At 42.0% G+C, this 18,651-nt stretch overlaps 1 protein-coding gene across 4 annotated transcripts in view; it reads right to left on the reverse strand.

The window, feature by feature from the left end:
• Positions 1-320: 320 nt before the first annotated feature.
• The window catches only part of LOC121622715 (protein unc-13 homolog B-like), a 64,107-nt gene continuing 45,776 nt past the window's right edge, over positions 321-18,651 (reverse strand). For 2 of the 4 annotated variants that reach the window (XM_041959648.1, XM_041959647.1), the window contains 23 exons: positions 17,770-17,885; positions 17,076-17,239; positions 16,457-16,607; positions 16,183-16,251; positions 15,622-15,711; positions 15,326-15,463; positions 15,033-15,163; positions 14,774-14,859; positions 12,376-12,502; positions 12,196-12,292; positions 11,793-11,936; positions 11,177-11,254; positions 10,781-10,858; positions 6,570-6,658; positions 6,283-6,429; positions 5,841-5,964; positions 5,656-5,709; positions 5,423-5,500; positions 4,153-4,300; positions 3,897-3,953; positions 3,574-3,666; positions 3,302-3,461; positions 321-2,758 (listed from right to left, as the gene is read on the reverse strand). In XM_041959648.1, the coding sequence (XP_041815582.1) occupies positions 2,473-2,758; positions 3,302-3,461; positions 3,574-3,666; positions 3,897-3,953; positions 4,153-4,300; positions 5,423-5,500; positions 5,656-5,709; positions 5,841-5,964; positions 6,283-6,429; positions 6,570-6,658; positions 10,781-10,858; positions 11,177-11,254; positions 11,793-11,936; positions 12,196-12,292; positions 12,376-12,502; positions 14,774-14,859; positions 15,033-15,163; positions 15,326-15,463; positions 15,622-15,711; positions 16,183-16,251; positions 16,457-16,607; positions 17,076-17,239; positions 17,770-17,885 (2,705 nt within the window). In that variant the 3' untranslated portion in view covers positions 321-2,472. The remainder of the gene's footprint in view (positions 2,759-3,301; positions 3,462-3,573; positions 3,667-3,896; positions 3,954-4,152; positions 4,301-5,422; positions 5,501-5,655; positions 5,710-5,840; positions 5,965-6,282; positions 6,430-6,569; positions 6,659-10,780; positions 10,859-11,176; positions 11,255-11,792; positions 11,937-12,195; positions 12,293-12,375; positions 12,503-14,773; positions 14,860-15,032; positions 15,164-15,325; positions 15,464-15,621; positions 15,712-16,182; positions 16,252-16,456; positions 16,608-17,075; positions 17,240-17,769; positions 17,886-18,651) is intronic. The other 2 variants (XM_041959650.1, XM_041959649.1) reach the window with 1 other exon arrangement.

Raw genomic sequence — 18,651 nt, forward strand, 5'->3', positions numbered from 1 at the left:
ACCTCAACTGTGTGTTTATGCATTGACAGATAAGAGAGATAAATGTGCTCTGTGGTCAGGTGCAAATACGATGATAGTTTAGGCACCGTTTGTACCTGATTTCAAAGTGTTTTCTGGGTCAAACAGACATGGCTGTTAAATTTACTGTACCGTTAAAAACTTCATGTCTCCATAATAATAATTGAAACATCAATAAACTTATTTAGGATTTGTTTAACAGTGCACTTGCACTCGACTAACTGAAATTAACTGACTCAAGAGTGAGGATTGTGCAGTGCAACTAAAGTGGAAAATAAATAAAGCAGGGAGACACGTTTATAGATACTTCTCAAATACTTTATACAAAATTCATAATCGGATTGTTTACATGGCGACAACAACATTTCAGAGTAGTGACAATACAAAGAAAACACCACAAAAATACAGTTACTGTGACTCATACTGTACTTGTTAACTATTGCAGTGACTTAGTAGTAGTGCAAGGGTTGCCAAATTTAGAAAACACAAAAATAAAAAAGTGAACACTTGCAACTTGGCACAAGGAACATGAATATTACAGAATGGCTATGAAACAGAAATTATTCACAAAGTATAATGAGGCGTAAAAAAAGGAATGCGAATTTGTGGTTCCTATAGGGTGTGATCGGTTCAAAGCTGTGCACACACTTCATAGCAAATGTCCATCCTTTATTACGTGTAACATTTTAATATTCTTCCATCAGTTATTCACTGGCACACATTGCACATTTCTTTCAATACAGTGATTGACAGCGTTCCAAAACTATTAAAGAGGATTCAGGATGAACTTTTACAAAATAGAGGAACAGAACAGAATATAACGGACTGCAAGAAACTCCAGCCTAGATATCGTCAAAGATAAAAAGGACAAAACGATAAATAACACAGATGTGGAAAACTTATTTGAATTCATTATGGGCAAAGCAGTGGCCAGTCCTCATTCCTGAGAGCCAAAGGAAATATGAGGATTAAAAAAAAAGAAAAAAATGTTAAAAAGATACATGTGTTTTGTTTTTTCTTCAAAGTAAGGCCACTCATAGGAAGAGTAGAAGAAAACAGAGCCGGAAGATAAATGTAAACCATAAGTGATTCTACACTCCTGATCACCTCAGCAGCTGAGGAGCTCGTGTTCAAATGTTCAGATATCCTTTTTGGAAGAAAAAAGTTGTTGCCCCGAAGTTCAACATAACATTTCTTTATCATTAATGAACAATAACAGAGAGTTCTCTATTATAGGTCGCCAGCTTTGTTAGTCATTTCGCCACTTTATTCTGAGGGTTCTCATCAGCTGAGCTACAGTTTACGCTGCAGCGGCAACTGCTGTGCAAATTCTCAAACACACCGTCTGCTCCCAGCAGACGATCGTCTTAATCACCGGCTTTGAAAAGCACAGACAGAAATAAATATGTATAAAAAATAAATAAAACGGCTGCACCATCGCGTCTACAGCATGAGCCGAGAGCTGTTAATGGAGCCGACGCTTCTAAATAAATATGGCCGGAGTGAATGTTCACATGTTGGGTCTTATTTTTCATGAGGTTTTGATTTAAATCACACCGTTGTTCATTTTACCATTTTCCTATTTACTGATCATCACTGATGTCTTTCCTGGGGAAACAGGAATGGAAACAAGTCAAGGCACACAGTTAACTGAACAATCCTCTGAGAGCTTATTTAAGTACCTTCTCTTGACACTGTACAAGATTGACTTTACATCATCAGCTTCACTTGCACTCCATTCAATAACTGACAACCTCAGCTGGGACTGTCTCCTAGCAACCGGTCATTCATTCATTAAACAAAAGACCCCTTTATGATAAACGAGCAGTATTTCACATTTACTCAAACCATCACAGTGGAGCTACAGAACAGGGCATTCAAAAGACATTTTTTTTTTTTAACTTCAAACATTCACAGTTTGTAAGGCATCAAACACACGGCTACGGTTTGAAGGGTTTAGGTGGGGTTATTGCACAACAACACAGGGGAGGTGTGGGAACCCGTCTGGGCCCTCCAGCGGGGCCTTCGCATCGTCTGTTCCCTTGAGGCTGTGGCGTGCGAACTGATGAGGAGAGGGGTTTAAAACAAACAAAACAAAAAAAGCTTAAATGACTGAGTAAGTGGCCACTGCCGAGAGAAACAGCTGGTGAGCGTGAAGGTTGAGTGAGCCGGTGTGCTGTGTGCTGTTGAGTAGCTCGGTAAATAACGTGAGTGTTTGAGGAACATGTTTATCCAGAATACCCAGAGTGTGAATGTGACAGTGTGTCGGTGAGCTTGGCCAAACAGTCAAGAGCAGCTAAGACACATCAAAGGTCTGAGTTACAGCTCACATGGCCATCTACGGAAAATAATTCCCTGCTTTTTGACAAGACTGCTGCATGAGATCCTTCTCTTATTGTGAAATTCGGAAGCCTTCCATCCTTCCCGTGTCCCTCCCTCTCTCTCCAGCTCTCCTCATCTGCCCTCCTCGGCCGAACGGGTCTCTGACTTCAGCCTCACGAACTCCTTGGCCACGTCATCGTTGGAGCGCTGGGAGAGGATCCGCATGGCGGTGAGGCCTGTGTCGTCCATGTGGATGCGCTGACCCAGCGGGCACCAGCACGCGCAGTTGCCCCTCCCCGTGATGTCTCTCAGCTGTATCACGGCCAAGCCGACCACTCTGTCGGCGCGGCCAAAACAGTAGTCTTTGACGCACACCTGCAGCTCGTAGCACTCGAAGCCGTCCTGGTTACCCAGAGCACTGTGAGGGAGAGAACATTGAGGTTTCAGCATTAAGGTTTTCAGCAACACGACAGCCGTTTACTCAACTGAAAGCTGCGCTGTGCAAGGAGTTTCTTTCAAAAATACACTGTTTTGGTTGTGTGTAGCTGCAACAATAATAACAATAATCTGCAAATCATTTTCTCAAATAATCTATAAAATGTCAAGAAAAAACAAAACAAAATTCTGAGTGCTGGAGGCCAAATTCTTCAAATATGTGCCTCTTTCAGCCACTTGTGAGCAGTTTCCTCGTGTAGCTGTAAATGTGGAAAACATAATGTACCTGTATGCCCACTATAAACATGACATGAAGACAGGAATAATTACATAGCTACTGATGATGTAAATGTTGGTTAGCGACATAAAGAATCTAAAATATAATGAAAATGAACTGAAATATAATGAAAATTTTGTTACAAAGGTCAACACATCTGTATAACTCAGGAGAAAGTGTGCAAAGATTTCAGTGGTTGTTTATTCTTTATTCATAAACTCTTCCATCAGCAGCTGCTGCAGTGCTTACAAATTGAAGCTCTCGTTGAACTTTGGAGACCAGCTGTTATTCTTGGATTTAGTCTGGAATTTGCGTTTCTTGTCGCTGAGGTGAGGCCCGATCATGGTGATCTCCACGAAAGGTCGGAACATGCCGGACGTCTGCCATTTCAAATCACTGGCTCCCACAACTGAATGCGTAGAAACACAGACACACACAGAGGAAGAGGACGACATAATCAGACGAGGACACTACATGTCATGCATTTTTATTGTTATGTTATGTTATGAACTCAAACAGACCTTTGACGGTCACTTTGCGCTCCCCGTTCCCAGGATGAGTGTGCAGCTCGATCTGGACGGACACCTCACCTATCGGCTTGTCCACGCCTGAACCTGGTTTAATGCACACCCAGACACATCAGTGAGCTTACGTTTGGGCCGGCGAAGGCATAAGAGAGACTGATTCATTATGCAGAGTCAGTATGAGAAGGGGACGCAGGTGTTAAGAGGTTAGGTTAGGGTTAGACCGACCCACCTGAGCGGCACAGAGTGACAAAACCAAAATGTACAAAGGGAGAGCGGGTGGGGAAGGAGAGGAGGGCTGGCAGATCAGTGAAACCTACCCCTGCTGGGCTGTATTTTTTCATTGGGAGTTAACCTAATACCCTTTCCATTGTGCACTGGCACAGAGGCAGCACAGGAGATAAAGAGAAGAAAGCAATAACATGTCAGCATCAAAAACACTTTCAACACACAAAATACAGCCACAACAAAAGCCTTGATATCACACACACACAGTGCCCTCTCCTGGTCTATCATGGGAATTGCTTTCTTCCTAAACCCCTTTTAAGTGAATTATTAGACAGTGGTCTGAACTACCTTGTGCATGCTGGGTGGTCACAAAGGTCTTGATGAGTGTGTCTGTAGTCTGAGTGTAGAGGGACAGAGCGTGGCGTAGTGAGGACAGCTCCGGACTCTTCTCCAGGAACGCCTTCTTCAGCCCGTTGCCTCCTGCATGGAAGTATTGCTGCAAAGGAAACGGGTCGTGAGTTAGCACGCACACACCTGGAAGAACATCTGAGGCTGTACTATATTCCTGTCAAAACATTGCAAATTATTTTAAAGGGATAGTGTGCTGGATTTTCCTCCACGTAAACACTGTATGGACTCATAAATTCAATCATCACTTCTGGCCCAGTAGAAGTGTGTGACGGGGACCCTGCTCTCTGCCAGTATTTTTTTATTTTGCTGTGTTTGGGATGTTTCTGGGCTGCAACCTTTGGGCAGTGTGTGTGTAGCCCCCAGCCAATAACAATGCGCAGGTGAGGTCAGGACTTTATAAAAAGGTCGATGATCGAGATGGTACGCAGCGCACATCCAAGAGGAAGCAACGAAATTGGTGGACATTGCAGTGCATAAAAACTTCAAATATAGTGTGGTGAAACACGGACGAAGCTTGTTGCAAACTGGAACAGATCTGGGGTTGACTTTTACCTGCTGGTGAGCAAATGAAGGAGAAGGCAGAGAGACATGCAGATGGCCCTTTTTCTGTTGTACAGGTAGTAGCTAGGGGCGGCTATCTTAGTTAGCTTGCTAAAGAATCTGTTTTTCCATTAAAGCTAATTTAATGCTCCAACAGTAGTAGCTTGCAGTGTGAATGCATTGACAAGCCAAGCACTTTTGGTGATGACTTTTCTGCTCCTGGCAAACAGACGTCGAGTTTTACAGTGAAGTCAACTGATTGCATTTTGAACATGATCAATCATTGTGGTGGCAAAAAAAACTGTAAAAATAAGGTAAGTTGAAAATGGCCAGAATTCTCCTTTAATTGTAAGTGTTTCCTGGTGATGCTTTTAAAACTACAGAGCAAAAAAAAGAAGGCTATCAGGTTTAACAAAAACATAATCAATTGAGCATTTTCACAAAATGATCTGGCTCATTTGCTAACCCTGCTTCGTAAACAGTTCACCTCTGATTCCATCCACTTTGTCCCCCACACACTTTCCCCTGGCCTGTTCATCAGGTAACTTATGGCCATTAGCTGCTTACATAACCTTTCAGGGTACTTGATTAATGAATGGTTGATGCGGCTAATTTGACCCGTCTACCCTGCATCCTAATGAAACCAAAACCCGCAGTATTAACTGACCTTGATCGTGTCCAGTGCCACATCCATGACAGCACACTGCCTGGGAGACAGGCTTTTAGCCTCCCCTGCCATGTGATCCTGCACATCCAAATGAAGAGCAAAGAGATGAGATGGCTTCACAAAAAAATAGATCCACTCTCTCTCAGTGAGTGATTTGATGGTTAGAGTTTGGTAAAACTGAGCCCAAGCACGGAATTTAACATGTTGTAAAACATATGAAGGCATTGTGATACCTTGAGCTTGGAGAGCTGACCCAGTTCTTTCGCAGCTGAGAGAATCTGTGCTCCCTGAAAAAAAAAAAAAGAAAAGAAATGAGTTGCCAATTCACTATTGTACTGAAATCGATTAACCGAATCTACAAATTCAGAGGCAAACACACAAACATTAGACTGATGATGTTGTAGACTGTTGAGCTTACAAAGGTATCGTTCCCCTGCGGGAGGACGATGGTCTTCTCCAGGCTGCTCATAACGATCCTCCACAGCTCCTTCAGCACACGCTTCAGCACAGTCTTCTCACACACGGTGGCGAACAGTGTCAGCCTGCAAAACACAAACAAATACAAATACACACAAGCAGATAAGACATATGGGTCACAGAAAGTGTTGGTGTGTGAATCCTAATTGGTGCTATTGTTGAAAATTGTTAAAAATTCAAATGTATGTTTTTTATTAAAGGATTTCTGCAGGATTGAAATTCAGAACAGAGAGTTTGGACACAGAAGAAGAAAAAAGAAAAAAGGAAAACTTGCATGAATCTATACACATGGCTGCTGTTGGGTTCTTGACAGGGGATTGCACCTGTCAAAGTGTCTGAAAACATGGTAACATCACAAAACAGACCCTGGATAATCCACTTACTTTCCATCCAGGAAATCCATGAGCGGCCGTAGCATGTTGTCAGAGTCGGCCTCCACCTGGTTTTTGTTGCTAGCGTTGAGTGGTCCTTTGATCTGGTACAGCAGAGACGCCATCTGTCGCATGCAATCATTGATGCGGCTCTGGAAACTGGAAAGGAAGAAAATGACCCATCAACATGAATGCATGGGTAGTGACTGATCTAACTGTAAATGTCTGTCCGTGTCTGTGTGTGTGTGTGTGCGGTTGTGTGTGTGTGTGTGTGTGTGAAGGGGTTAGGGTTAGACTACCTGTTCCCAAATGTCCTGCTGAGCTCATCCAGCGCATTGTTCAGCTTCACCTGCAGGTCGTTCAGTAAATCACTGGCCTCAGTGTCCATCTGCAGAAAGACAGGCAGAGAGAGGGAGTCATTTAGTTCAAAATATATCAAATAAAAAAAAAAATTCCAAAAGTTCTCACAAAACTGCAAAATGGCAAGAACATAAATGAGAGGATGTACTGTCTGTGCCAGATTTCCTCGAAACACAGAGGACGTAACAGTAGACTTTCATTCCAGCTTTCGGCTAAAATACTTCAAATTACCTTTCGACTTCTGAAAGCTGCATTTTGATGCAAAATCGAAGCTACAAATGGCAGCAGGTTTAAAAATCAACCAAGACAACCAGCAGTTCGTGCTGCGTAATGTTAGCATGAAAGATGCACACCAGCACGGACAATCTGTCGTGGATGACAGAGGCAGGTGCTTCTGTAATGCACTTCAATGTTTGTGTTCTGTGCTCCTGTAGCAGAAAAAAGTCAAGCACAAACCATAACTGTAGTTTGTGTCGAGTAGAGAAGTAATTCAAATTTAACACACACAGCCAAAACAAACCCACCTTTTTACCAGAGGTCTCCGACTTTCAGAGGGAGCACATTGAAGAGAAAAAAAAAAAAGTTTTAATACCGCAGGAGATCTGAGTCTCACAAGCACAGGGTGAGGGAACAAGGAGGGAGGTGAAAGATCCATGAATTACCTGCAGCATGCCTAACCCAGGTATACGGTGGCATCATCTAAATAAGCACAGCCTGCAGGGGAGCTAAGCCATATGGATGAGGCAATGGTGTGGCTCATTAAGGCAATGATCTAATGGCCCTTTGATTCATGGCCTGTCAGGGTCACATGGCCCCATTAGCGAGGAGAGGCTGAGACGTTTCTGCTACGCAGCTCAAAGGGAAGGCTTCAGGGGAGAAAAGGCAGCTAGAAATGGATGGCGCTCTCTTTGTAATGTGCTGTATGTGTTTTGTTTTGCCTTGGAGTGTTTTCGTGTGCATGGGGGTGTTAATATGCATGAGTCTGCACACCCACACTCACCTTCTTGTCTTTAAATGCGCTTTCAGTCTACGACAGCACAGGCAGGTAGAGGGTAGCACAGGACAGCCTCAGTTAATTAAGCTGTTTGCCATCAGGAATTTGATTTTCATTTTTATTAAGTTGGAAACTACAGAGGATTGACCAGCAGCTGGGCATACATGTAACCTACCTTTTCTACTGGTGCATCCATCTTTACATGGTTTGAGATTTAAAAAAAAAGAGAAATAAAAATGAAAAACTGTCAAGAAATCCTGTTCTGGCGTAACATCACTGAAGGAACTTCAGTCTAAAAAGAGTCTTGAAATTCAAATTTACAGAACACCACAAATACTGCGAGTTTTTCCACATTGGAAAGCAAACGCTGTATTTGTAACACTGGCACCCACCGTCTCCTTGTCAGTCTATTGCAAACAAAAAAGTGTTACAAAGAAAAGACAAATTAAAGAAAAAGGAAGAACAAAAAGTGCAGAAGTAATCTTTGTTTCGGGGGAAATGAGTGACCACTTTTAAGGAAAGGCTGGGGACAATGCCACTGGAAGGAGGTGAAAACTCAGTGGAAATCACCACAGATGATGATAAGAACTGCACACAGTAAACTCCACCATGATAACCACAGGGACGTCTTATTTAAGTGGGACAGAGCGTCAGTGTGATGGAAGAACAGGGCGCACAAGAACGAGAGGTTAAAACCACTTCAGAGTGCCACAAACCTCAACCTCAATTTTCTCCCCTTTTTCCCCTACTTCCTCCTCCTCCTCCTCCTCCTCACTCTCCTCAAACTAGGAGGGGCAGTGAAAAGACAACACAAAACAATAAAGTTTACGAGCCATTGCCGCACATAATTTTGGTGCCTCTAGTTCCAAAGCATGTGAGTATATGCAGTCATGTGTATCACAAAACATGTGTGCATATACAGTGAACTTGCCTGCCATGCTAGCACTCTATTGTTGCGCTAGAAAAGAGAGGAAAAACATGATTGTGACTTAACTCTCCCAAAAAATACATTTTGTATTCGTAGTAATTCCATGTTTGGTCAAAACTGAGTTAAGACCTTAATTTGACTTTTTGCGATCCGTTTTATTGTGTAAAAATGATTATGCCAGAAATGCATTGTTTACTCATAGAGGCTACCTGCGCACTCTCTGCCACAGAGACACCCTCGTGCCCTTTCCGTGCACACTCCATTACAACAAGGCTCCTGCTAAAAGGTGAGACTTCGACTCATGTCGCTCTTGTCTCGAGCTGATGAGTGTTTAAAGGCAGCGGCCTCTTCAGTGCTGTTTACTGTTGTACTGCGCAACGGCTGTAGGTAGCCAGATATTTATCATCCAGGATTTTCAGGCTGTGGTTAGGATTTTGCTTAGCAACTACCGCTTACTGCTTGAAAAACGGAGACAGGAGGCTTGAAACTCAAGATTTATCTGCTATGTCTGGCAATAGCAGCAGGTATTTAAATCAACAAAGCATGGTTTGACACGGAAAAATCTCTCTCTCTCTCTCAATGTTGTAATTCCTTCATTTTTTTATATATATAAAAAATGAACATTTACAAATGCAACTCAATTTGCCAGCCAGCCTGAAAACATTAAAGCCTTTTTTCTCAATTTTACTGCTTCCGCAGTTGCTGCTCTTCTGCTTCAGTTATGGTAACTGACAGACATTTGCAGCTGAACTGAAAGATTGTTCCATTCAAATTTGAGGAGATGAAGAGGTTTTTGAACTTAAGCTTAAAACAGCTTCATAATTAAGTAGATAAAGCAAGCAAATGCAAGATTTGAGTTTTTGGTTTATGCCATTTTCCCCTTAAGGAAGTGCTCCCTAAATTACATTAAGTCAGACAGAAAGTAAAGGTCAAAACAAAAACCAACTTGTTGCAACACCACACCCACAATCAGAAAATATGGAAATCACTTTCTCTTTCTCATGATTTCCTTTCATGCTCACAAGCTAGCCATATCTAGACACAAACTATTGATCTCTAAACTGATCTCACATATAACATCTTTAAAAAAAAAAGATAAAAACCATCTGATACCAGCAGCACCAGTAAAAGACTTTGCAACATAACTAAGTCTTAGACAGCAGACAAAAAAGTGCAAGACTAAAGACGTTTCTATTAAACTACTACTTTGTGTTTAGTGCTAATTAGTAAAGGTCACTAGACAATAACAGTTAAACTAAGCTGAATGTTAAAGAAGGGCTGGCTACACAACAATGTGGATCTACTAGTCTCTAACTATCCACAGTACCCACCACAGCCTTTGCATCCTCATCCTCAGGTTCAGCCTGCTGTCCAAGACAGAGGAAGAGGGTAAACATCCACACAGTGGTGTACTGCATACCAGTAAACTGATTAAACGGCCGAAACATGTGCTCTCACATGGACAAGCTACGCTCAGATCATGACGGAAACCTACCTCCTCCTCTCCTGCCACCTCCTCCTCTTCCTCTTCCACCACTTCTTCATCTTGCTTTAATCGTAAAGTGAACCACATGGTTGAAACTCACAACTACTGTGTCCAACACCTACAGTCCTACAATCTATCCAGCCGATTTAAAAATATACTGCACCACAGCTACTTTAAACGCATGGTAGGGATTCAAAGCAGAGGGAGGTCACAGCAGAAGGACAGGCTATTGATTGTCATTGCTGTAGCTACACTAAGGACACTAATAAAGAGGTCAAGATTTAATTATGTCCCTGCCTCAATGTTCTCCAGTCTATTAGGCAGCAGAGGGTCTAATCTCTGTCAGTGTTGATCTATGGTACAGCATCACGTCAGACAGCATGTAGACCTTTCTGATGTAACATAAAATTACATTCACGGCACAAACAACTTCCACTATGGCCTTGCTATATCCTATTCCAGCTCTATCTACTTCACACGGTCCCAACTAGCACTGCTGTACCGTACATACCTGCGCTTCCTCTGTTGCAATCTGATACATGAGAGACACAAATACAACTGTTGCACCAGTAAGCGCCCCTAAAATATCGACTTTCAAGCTCCAGTAAGAAATGTTTAGTAAGTAGTTACTTAATGTAGTTTTTTTTAGCTACTAAGGCATTAACAGTATCACACTGGACACTGTCATCCATCCAGTAAGATGCCATAGCATATTTAATTTGCCTTGTCTCCTTATGCTTACCTGTTTGGCGCCCATCGACTCAAACATCTTCTCCAGCTGGATTCTCAGCTGCTGCACATTATTCATCAGGACACATGGCTGAAAGAGGACAGAGAGGTCACACACATGGAGCAAGAACTCTTTGACTGCAATGGCTGCTGTGTAAACGCAGAATGCACTCATCAATTTTTCATTTACGGAACGATTTCACGTTGGAAGCATGAGAGTAAGAAGTTCGAAGAGACTGAGCGATCTTAATGTAGTGATGGACTCACTGGAGGGTGTGTCAGGTGTCGAAACAGTCTCACAAACTTTCACTGGATTCGTAATGTGTTATGAGGGATGTGGCTTTAAAATGGTCATATAGAGCCTAAAATACTGTTTACAAAATCATCTGTAAAGGTAATGATAACTTACAATCTTCTCCTTGTCAATATAAGAAGGGAAACTCTTGCTCAGAATGGCACTGTATTGCAGAAGAACTTTGGCAATTGTCTGTAAAGATGAAGAGATACAATTAAAGCTGTGTATGGAAAAAAAAATTAATTTGAAACAATTTAACAGTTGAAAATCCAATTACTTATTCCTCATAAAACCTCTCACACTGTAGACAGAGGGGATTATATTACACTTTCGGGGGAAATTGTCCAAAAAGATCATTTCTCCAAACTACAGGATTAGAAAACATTCCCAGATGTCTCCTAATATCTTCTCTGGCATGCAGGAAAACACAAAACTATGCTGTCCGTTCGTCCCGCAGGAGGCGAGCATAATGTCCAATGCAACATTTCTTTTTAATGAGGAAATATCAAATTCTCTTTGCAAAAAAAGTGAGTGTCCCTCAAGACAACGTTGTAGCTGTTTTGCAATTTCCCTCATATATTATAGTGTTTCCGGGGGGGAAAAGTAGTCACAGTCAGATGCTGTTTTTGGAAGTAAAAGGTCAATGTGATCATTGACAGTCATTTCATAATAAATTGAGATATACTTGAGAGCAGGTTTTAGGTTTCAGCATCCAGTGGAGCGGGTTTACCTTGGAGAAGCGGCGGCTGTAGTGAGCCATGACGTTCGGGTCGGGACATTCCAGTTTCTTGATGATCTCGAAGCTCTGGTTGAGCTGAGTGAAGATGTCCACCACAGAGCAGGAGAACAGAGCATGCTCAGACGTCTGCTGGAACTGAGACGGTGTAGGGTGGGCGAGGGGGAGAACACAAACAAATACATAAACAATACTCAATTATGATCAATACTCATTCCACTGTATAGAGCAGGAAAAGATCTACGTGCTTTAAAACAACTTCCGAAGCTGATGTGTTGATATTGTGCATGTGTCTGAAAACATGGACTTCAGTCTTTTCGATTTTACCAGTTTTATGAAAACATAACCTCCTTGGCAGAGGTGGCAACATATCAACGGTTAATTTTAATTTACTTACTCCATCTTTTTTGTCTCTCTCTAGGGCTCCATGCATAAACTCCATAGATACATCCTCATTTTCTTCCAACCACTGCAGCACAAATTGTAGGAACCACCTGCAAGGGGAAATAAAGACAACCAGAGTTATAACTGTTACCTATTGATTTTTCTAGTAAACGGATAAGTCAGAAGGACTTACGATGGGTAGTCGGGAACAACACCCTTAAAGTTTGGCAGCTCCTTGACATATTCATTGTAGAGCCACTTGACCTTGAAGTGCAGGTTCATGTAATCGGTGCTCTTACACAGCCTGTGCTTCTCATGCTCTGCAGATGCAAGGACGCGAAAAAACAGCTTGTGAGCATTGTGATGAGATTATGCCAGAGAGCGGAGAGATTCATGCCATCAAGCTGCATTATGTGAAGGCTCGGATCAAGGGTATTTGGACAGTGACTCATGCTGTGGACTGAAAAGTCTTTTGGACAATTTTGACCAGTCCATTAACATGTATTTCTCAAAAACCTCCACATTCGCTTGAGTGCAAAGATAAGCAGAAGCTAATATGAGGCTGTGTTAGACAAATCAAGTGATTATATTCTAAGGTAAGGGTATATTTAGTACTCTTTTTGTTACTATTCCTCCACCACAACTCAGCACAAAAGGAACACTTTGTACGAAGAAGACAAGAAAATAATCGCTTGAATTTTCTACCAGTGTGCTGAAGCTTCATATTAACTTCTGCTATTTTACACAGAATAAGGACTGTAGGTTTTGTCACTCATCACTTACATTGAAACCAACAGTCCTTATAATACATATGGGCATATTAGCATTGAGAATTGAAACATGAACATATTCTTGAACCATAAAACAAACTAATCTCCTAATTTACCTAATCTCGTATCTATGCATAAATTATTCCTAATTCAAATTTTAACAACAACAAGAATCTAAATATTTTTTCTGATGGTCTCATACTGATACGAGTACTAAAGAACATACACACTAATCCCAATAATGTGTTCGCCCAGAGATTTATGGGACTTGACAGTAACACTTGTCAGTGCGCCATTAATTACGAGTGCTAACTCATACTTTCAAGTTTCCATTGCAATGACTGCAACAAGTTCATGCACACACTCACAGAGACACACTGGAAGAATTTCTGCCAAGCAAAATAGTGAATAGATCAAATCTAACCAGGAACTTGAGGATCTTTTTAGTGACCCAGTAAAAACAACTGTGACTAGTCCTACCCATCTGGCAACACCCTAAGCTGCTGAACATCCACCTGGATCCATACGCTCATCATTCATGTTTTATGTATATGTGGTGATTTTTTTTTTGCTGTTCTACTCTGTACACACAACATCTATTGCATGTGGCATCTGTCCTCTGTTGCTCTTCTTGAGGTTTCTTCTTCTTTTCCACCTCATTAAAGGGTTTTGTTGAGGAGTATAGTTCCTTATCTGAATTGAGGGTCAGATATGACACATATTCTGTACAGAGTGAAAATCCCCTAGAGGCAAACTTGTGATTTGTGATTCGGGCATTATAAATAAAAATGATTTGAATACAACTCTTAACTTTTAAATACTCTTTGGTAGAGCTGCTGGAGCAAAATCTTTCTGGACTCATTCCATCTCTGAACATTTTCCATCACTTCTTATATCGCCGCATTACTGAAAATCAAAGGGCCAGCACGTCCGTACTGTAGTATGTGAATCAGATACTTCACAGTCTCTGTAGGGGACTCATCTTGAGGACAGGGGCTGGGATAAAAGCTGATTGCCTCTGGGGACTGCTGGTGCTGTACAGTACAGTACAGTACAGCACAGTGGAGAAAAATCACAGAAAGGCTCATGGGAGACATAAGCAGCTTTCAAACTCTGCACAGTTATTATTTCACTCTCTTACTTCTTCCATGCCAGTGTATCATTTCCACCGCAGAACTTCTCTTCTCGCCATTTCCACTTTTAATATAATACTATAACAATCCTGGTATGGCTCTACAGGACACTACAGACACATATATGTCAGTACTATCATATATTATTTAGTGAGTCATGAGTGGAAGCCACGCTATAACACCTCCAATATTCACATTACATTAAAGGTATACTTTTAATGGGGTTTTCTGAACTAGGGTTGCATGAGTTACTTATCAATATCAATTGTATTACCTAAAGGGGATGACAGTTGGAACACCCACAGTTTAGAGAAATTCAGACAGGATCAGCACTGTAGGAAGCTAAGGAATGCACTGCTGTGGACGGAGACTAACTGAGGTAACAGTAGACTGGCAACTCCTGTGTCCTGCAAGGCAAAATTACTGTTTTTGTAAAAGGAGTCTGGTGGCGTTGAGGAGAACGATATATAAACTCCTGCTGCTTCTCCCAGCTGGAGATCATCAACTGTAGGTAATAAATACCTCATACAACCCCATTTCAAAAAACTCAGACTATTATTCTGTTGTTTTTGATAGCAAAACATAAAAAAAACCCCTAAAAATTTCTTATGCAGAAATGATGATACGATGATAATAGTACATAGCATGTTACCATGATAATGGATATCTGACAATGAGTGTGACTTACCCTCCATTGCATACTTCATGTCTTGAGCAAACAAGGTCCACATGACCTCTGCCGACACTTTCCCTACGCTCAGTTCTTGAGGGAATCTGACAGGGAAGCGACAATTTGACAAAGACCAAACAAACAAAAACATCACATGCCAGAATATCATGATTAAAGCATCTATATTAAGTGTTCAGAACATTTGGAACCAAGTGTCAAAGAAATCTCTACTCTCAATGTAATAGAAACTAGTGCCAACAGCAAAACTGTTACTAACTGGTTGAGCACAGGTGTGTAGGAGTTCCTGTCCTCCTCAATAATGGAGACAATGAGCATGATGAGTTTGGGCCAGAAGTCCAAGTTCTTGATGCTCGGACCCTGCTCCTCCAGCGGGAGCTCCTCCTTGTTCTGGATTAGAACACAACACTGTCAGAGACTTGACAGAGGTTAAGCACAATCAGTATAATGGATTTTATGTCCGCTTTACTGGACATGTAGTCACTGTAGCCCCTGGCAGCCAGGCTCAAGACACTGTACCTGGCACAGTTGGATAGTAAGTGTGTGACTCACAGTGTCAACAGGCTGGTACTGTCTGCTGTACAGCTCGTGGCAGTTATTGAAGATGTAGTCATATGTAGAGTTGAGGCAGGCCTTGACACAGTCCCTCACCACCTGGCTGGCTCTTGGCGGAGACTGTAGCTCCTGGACCTGAACAACAGATGGAGACAGCAACACTGGCTGTGAGTGACAGCAAACAGCCATTGGCAGTACCCAATCTCCCATCAATTGATAACCATTTGCTGACATCAAATAGAGAACAACTGCAGTAAAAACACAGATACACCACATAAAATGTTGTTAGATACCTTCATCCTGAAGAAGGTAATGCTGGTTAGAAGGTCCACAGTGGATTTCAAATCCTGCAGGCGATCCTTACTACTGGCAGGAAAGTGGTTCTATAGGGATAGAATAAGTTTTATTTTCTAAATTTAATATAAATAATGACCATTGCAGGTACGTAGTACACATCAATTAGGTCAGCATGGAGACATGCTATCCACGCCTGTTTAAGACTGTAAATTGGATTGTTGTAAAGGTTGTACTTGCTGACAGACATTAAGTGATCAGAAAATATTTAAAAACTGTAAAACAAAATTCAGATTAAAACAATACATTGTAGGTTTCCCATGTAAGTGCTTCTGTGGACAGTGTCATTTTCTTAACATAAGCATAAGCAGGAAACAGGTTTCAGCTTAATTCATGATAACAAGTGATCACAAAATTCAACCTTGCACATCAACTAAAAAGAAATAAAACATGACTATCAACACTGATAAAGCCAAGTATTCAATGTCAAAGCAACAACATAATTCTTTAAAAAGAATATCAGTCACTAATGGCATTTATTTAGTTCAATCACATCTTACCCTGTAGGTTGAGAGGTCAATGCGCAAGGAGTTGTGTAGCTGGTCTAAAAGCTTGACAAAGCGTTCTTTCTGTATAATGAATAAAAGAAAAAAGTATTAAGTGGAAGGAAAAAGACAGCTATGCACTCAAAAATGCAAGGAGAACAACTAAAGGCTGCATGTGTGTAAGGGTAACTAATAAAGAAAAGAAGAGGGAGACAAAAATAGAGACAAGACATTCATTCATTCATTGTGTGTTTGTGTGTGTGTGCACGTGCACAACAGTAATACAAACCCCAAAATTGGAGGCAGCAAAACGGTCAGAGGCGGACACATTGGTGGAGGCGGTTGTGTGGGCGTAGAAGGCATTGATATTGGCCAGCAGGGTGCTCATCACAGCAGGAACCCCGGGACACATGTACTTGGACGACAGACAGGCGAAGTGCCTGGAAAGAGAATCACAAGCAAAGCTACATGAGGAAATGACACTCACACCTACAAAGACATTTCACTCATATCTGCGCCTTTATTTGAGCAGCCTGTGTCCTCTCAGGGGTCTTGTTTTCACTTAATGATCCCTATTTGGAAACGGTCATTTCACCTGCCCATCAGATATCTGGCATGTTTAGGCTGAAGGATGGCTCATTGGAGTGTACTCTCTGTGCTTGATGGACCTCGCTAACAGGCATCTGTATGGAGACAAATCCATCCTCAGCCCATTCATAATTGATTTTCTTTCATTTGGAGGCCACCCGAGAACCACAATGGCATTGAGAGGCACTTTGATATGAGGGCAAAAGGCAGACACAGAGGGCGAAGAACGGGGGAGGAGGATGAGGAGGTGACATGCACACGGACAGGTGGAGAGAGAGAGAGTTATTCCTGTGATATCCACTGTGATATCTCAGACTCACGTCATGGCCTGGTAGATTGACTCAATGCCATAGCGCATGGCAAACTCGTCCACTATTTCCTGTGCCACATCATCGAAGTAAACTTTCCATGCATCGTCTCCACGTGCTTCGGGGATTTTCACCACACCTTGGCCCAGCACATCGGTCGAGTGGTGGAACAGGTTCTGTAATGGACAGAAACATTGTGCGGATGTCATTTGGATGACTTTCAGAGATGTAAACAAATTATAATGAGTATGCAGGGATTTATGATTAGCGTACTTCTTGTCTGGTTCATAAGCGCAGGTTATATTGCCAAAGCCATATTCAAAAGTGAAGGTTTTTTGAGGAAGAGAAGAGTACATTTGTGATTCTAATCCTGCCTAAATCAACAATCAGTACCATTTTTTTCCTTTGTTAGACGTCCAGTGAAAATGAGTCCGATTATACACCAATAATCCTGGAAATATGAAGTGAAATTACAGTGCGGCCACTGGCCAGTTTAAAAATAACGTATCTGTGCAACAATAAGATTTCAGAATATCCAATCTGTCAAGTTCTTACAAGATGGATGTTGGTCATTCACATAACATATGTCCTGTGGTGGCTGTTTCTTTACTGACACTCTTTCCTGAAATGTTAACGATTCAGTAGTATCCTGTGTGTTTAGGTTCTTCACACATGCACAAGCCAAAGTTTCTGTCGAATCAAATACCTCATGCAAACAGGTGTACTGCACGTGATATGGAGCCACTTTCTCCTCTCCTTTGATCTCCACGTTGATTTGGAGGCGAATGGCACCTGACACAGCTGACTTGTCTGTCCTCTTCTCTGTAATCAAAGACAAATACACACACTCCTGATTCATAACTCCAATCCAAATCTGTGACACGGACACACAAGAAACCAGGTCTGTTAACACAACAGTAATTACACACTATTAACTTGGCAGTTCTATTGTAGGGGGTTCGCTTTCTACAGTTTGATGGCAGTGCAGAGCCGGCAACGCTAATAGAGGTCCTCCAGCTGATAGTGAGGGAGACAATAGCAGTGGGCTGTGTGGATCTGTGCCTGATCACCGCAGACACTTGAGCCGCAGCCTCTCTGGAGGTGGAGCGCTCGGCGGCTCACCCCTGCTATTTGCCCTGACAGGGACATCATTAGGGGTAATTTGTACATGTCGGCAGAGCGCTCGATTTCCGACTGGAGTGCTGCTCCTCGATAATCACACATCAGGAGGAGAAAGGGGGAGAGTAAGGAGGGGAGGGGCGCTTCGGCGCACAAGAAGATAGAGATGGAGAAGAGAAAAATGTTTGAAATGTATGGGGCATATTAGGTGGCTGATCATTAGTTTTGATTCAAATTCCTAATGACTCCAAACCAACAGAGTATTTTGCTCATGTGATAAATTATATCTTCCAATTTAAAACAAACAACAGCAGGTTCATTGGTACATTCATATTCAGTGTCATGCTGTTGCAGTGGAAGGTTTGTTTTCGCCACGGTGAAGTGAATTTCAGCACTTTAGAGTAGAAACGAGATGCTCTATGCTTTAGCCTGAGATCAAAGCAATATGACACGATGCCTGAGGTGAGTA

Source organism: Chelmon rostratus, chromosome 19, assembly GCF_017976325.1.
Source record: "Chelmon rostratus isolate fCheRos1 chromosome 19, fCheRos1.pri, whole genome shotgun sequence".
NCBI lineage: Eukaryota > Metazoa > Chordata > Actinopteri > Chaetodontiformes > Chaetodontidae > Chelmon > Chelmon rostratus.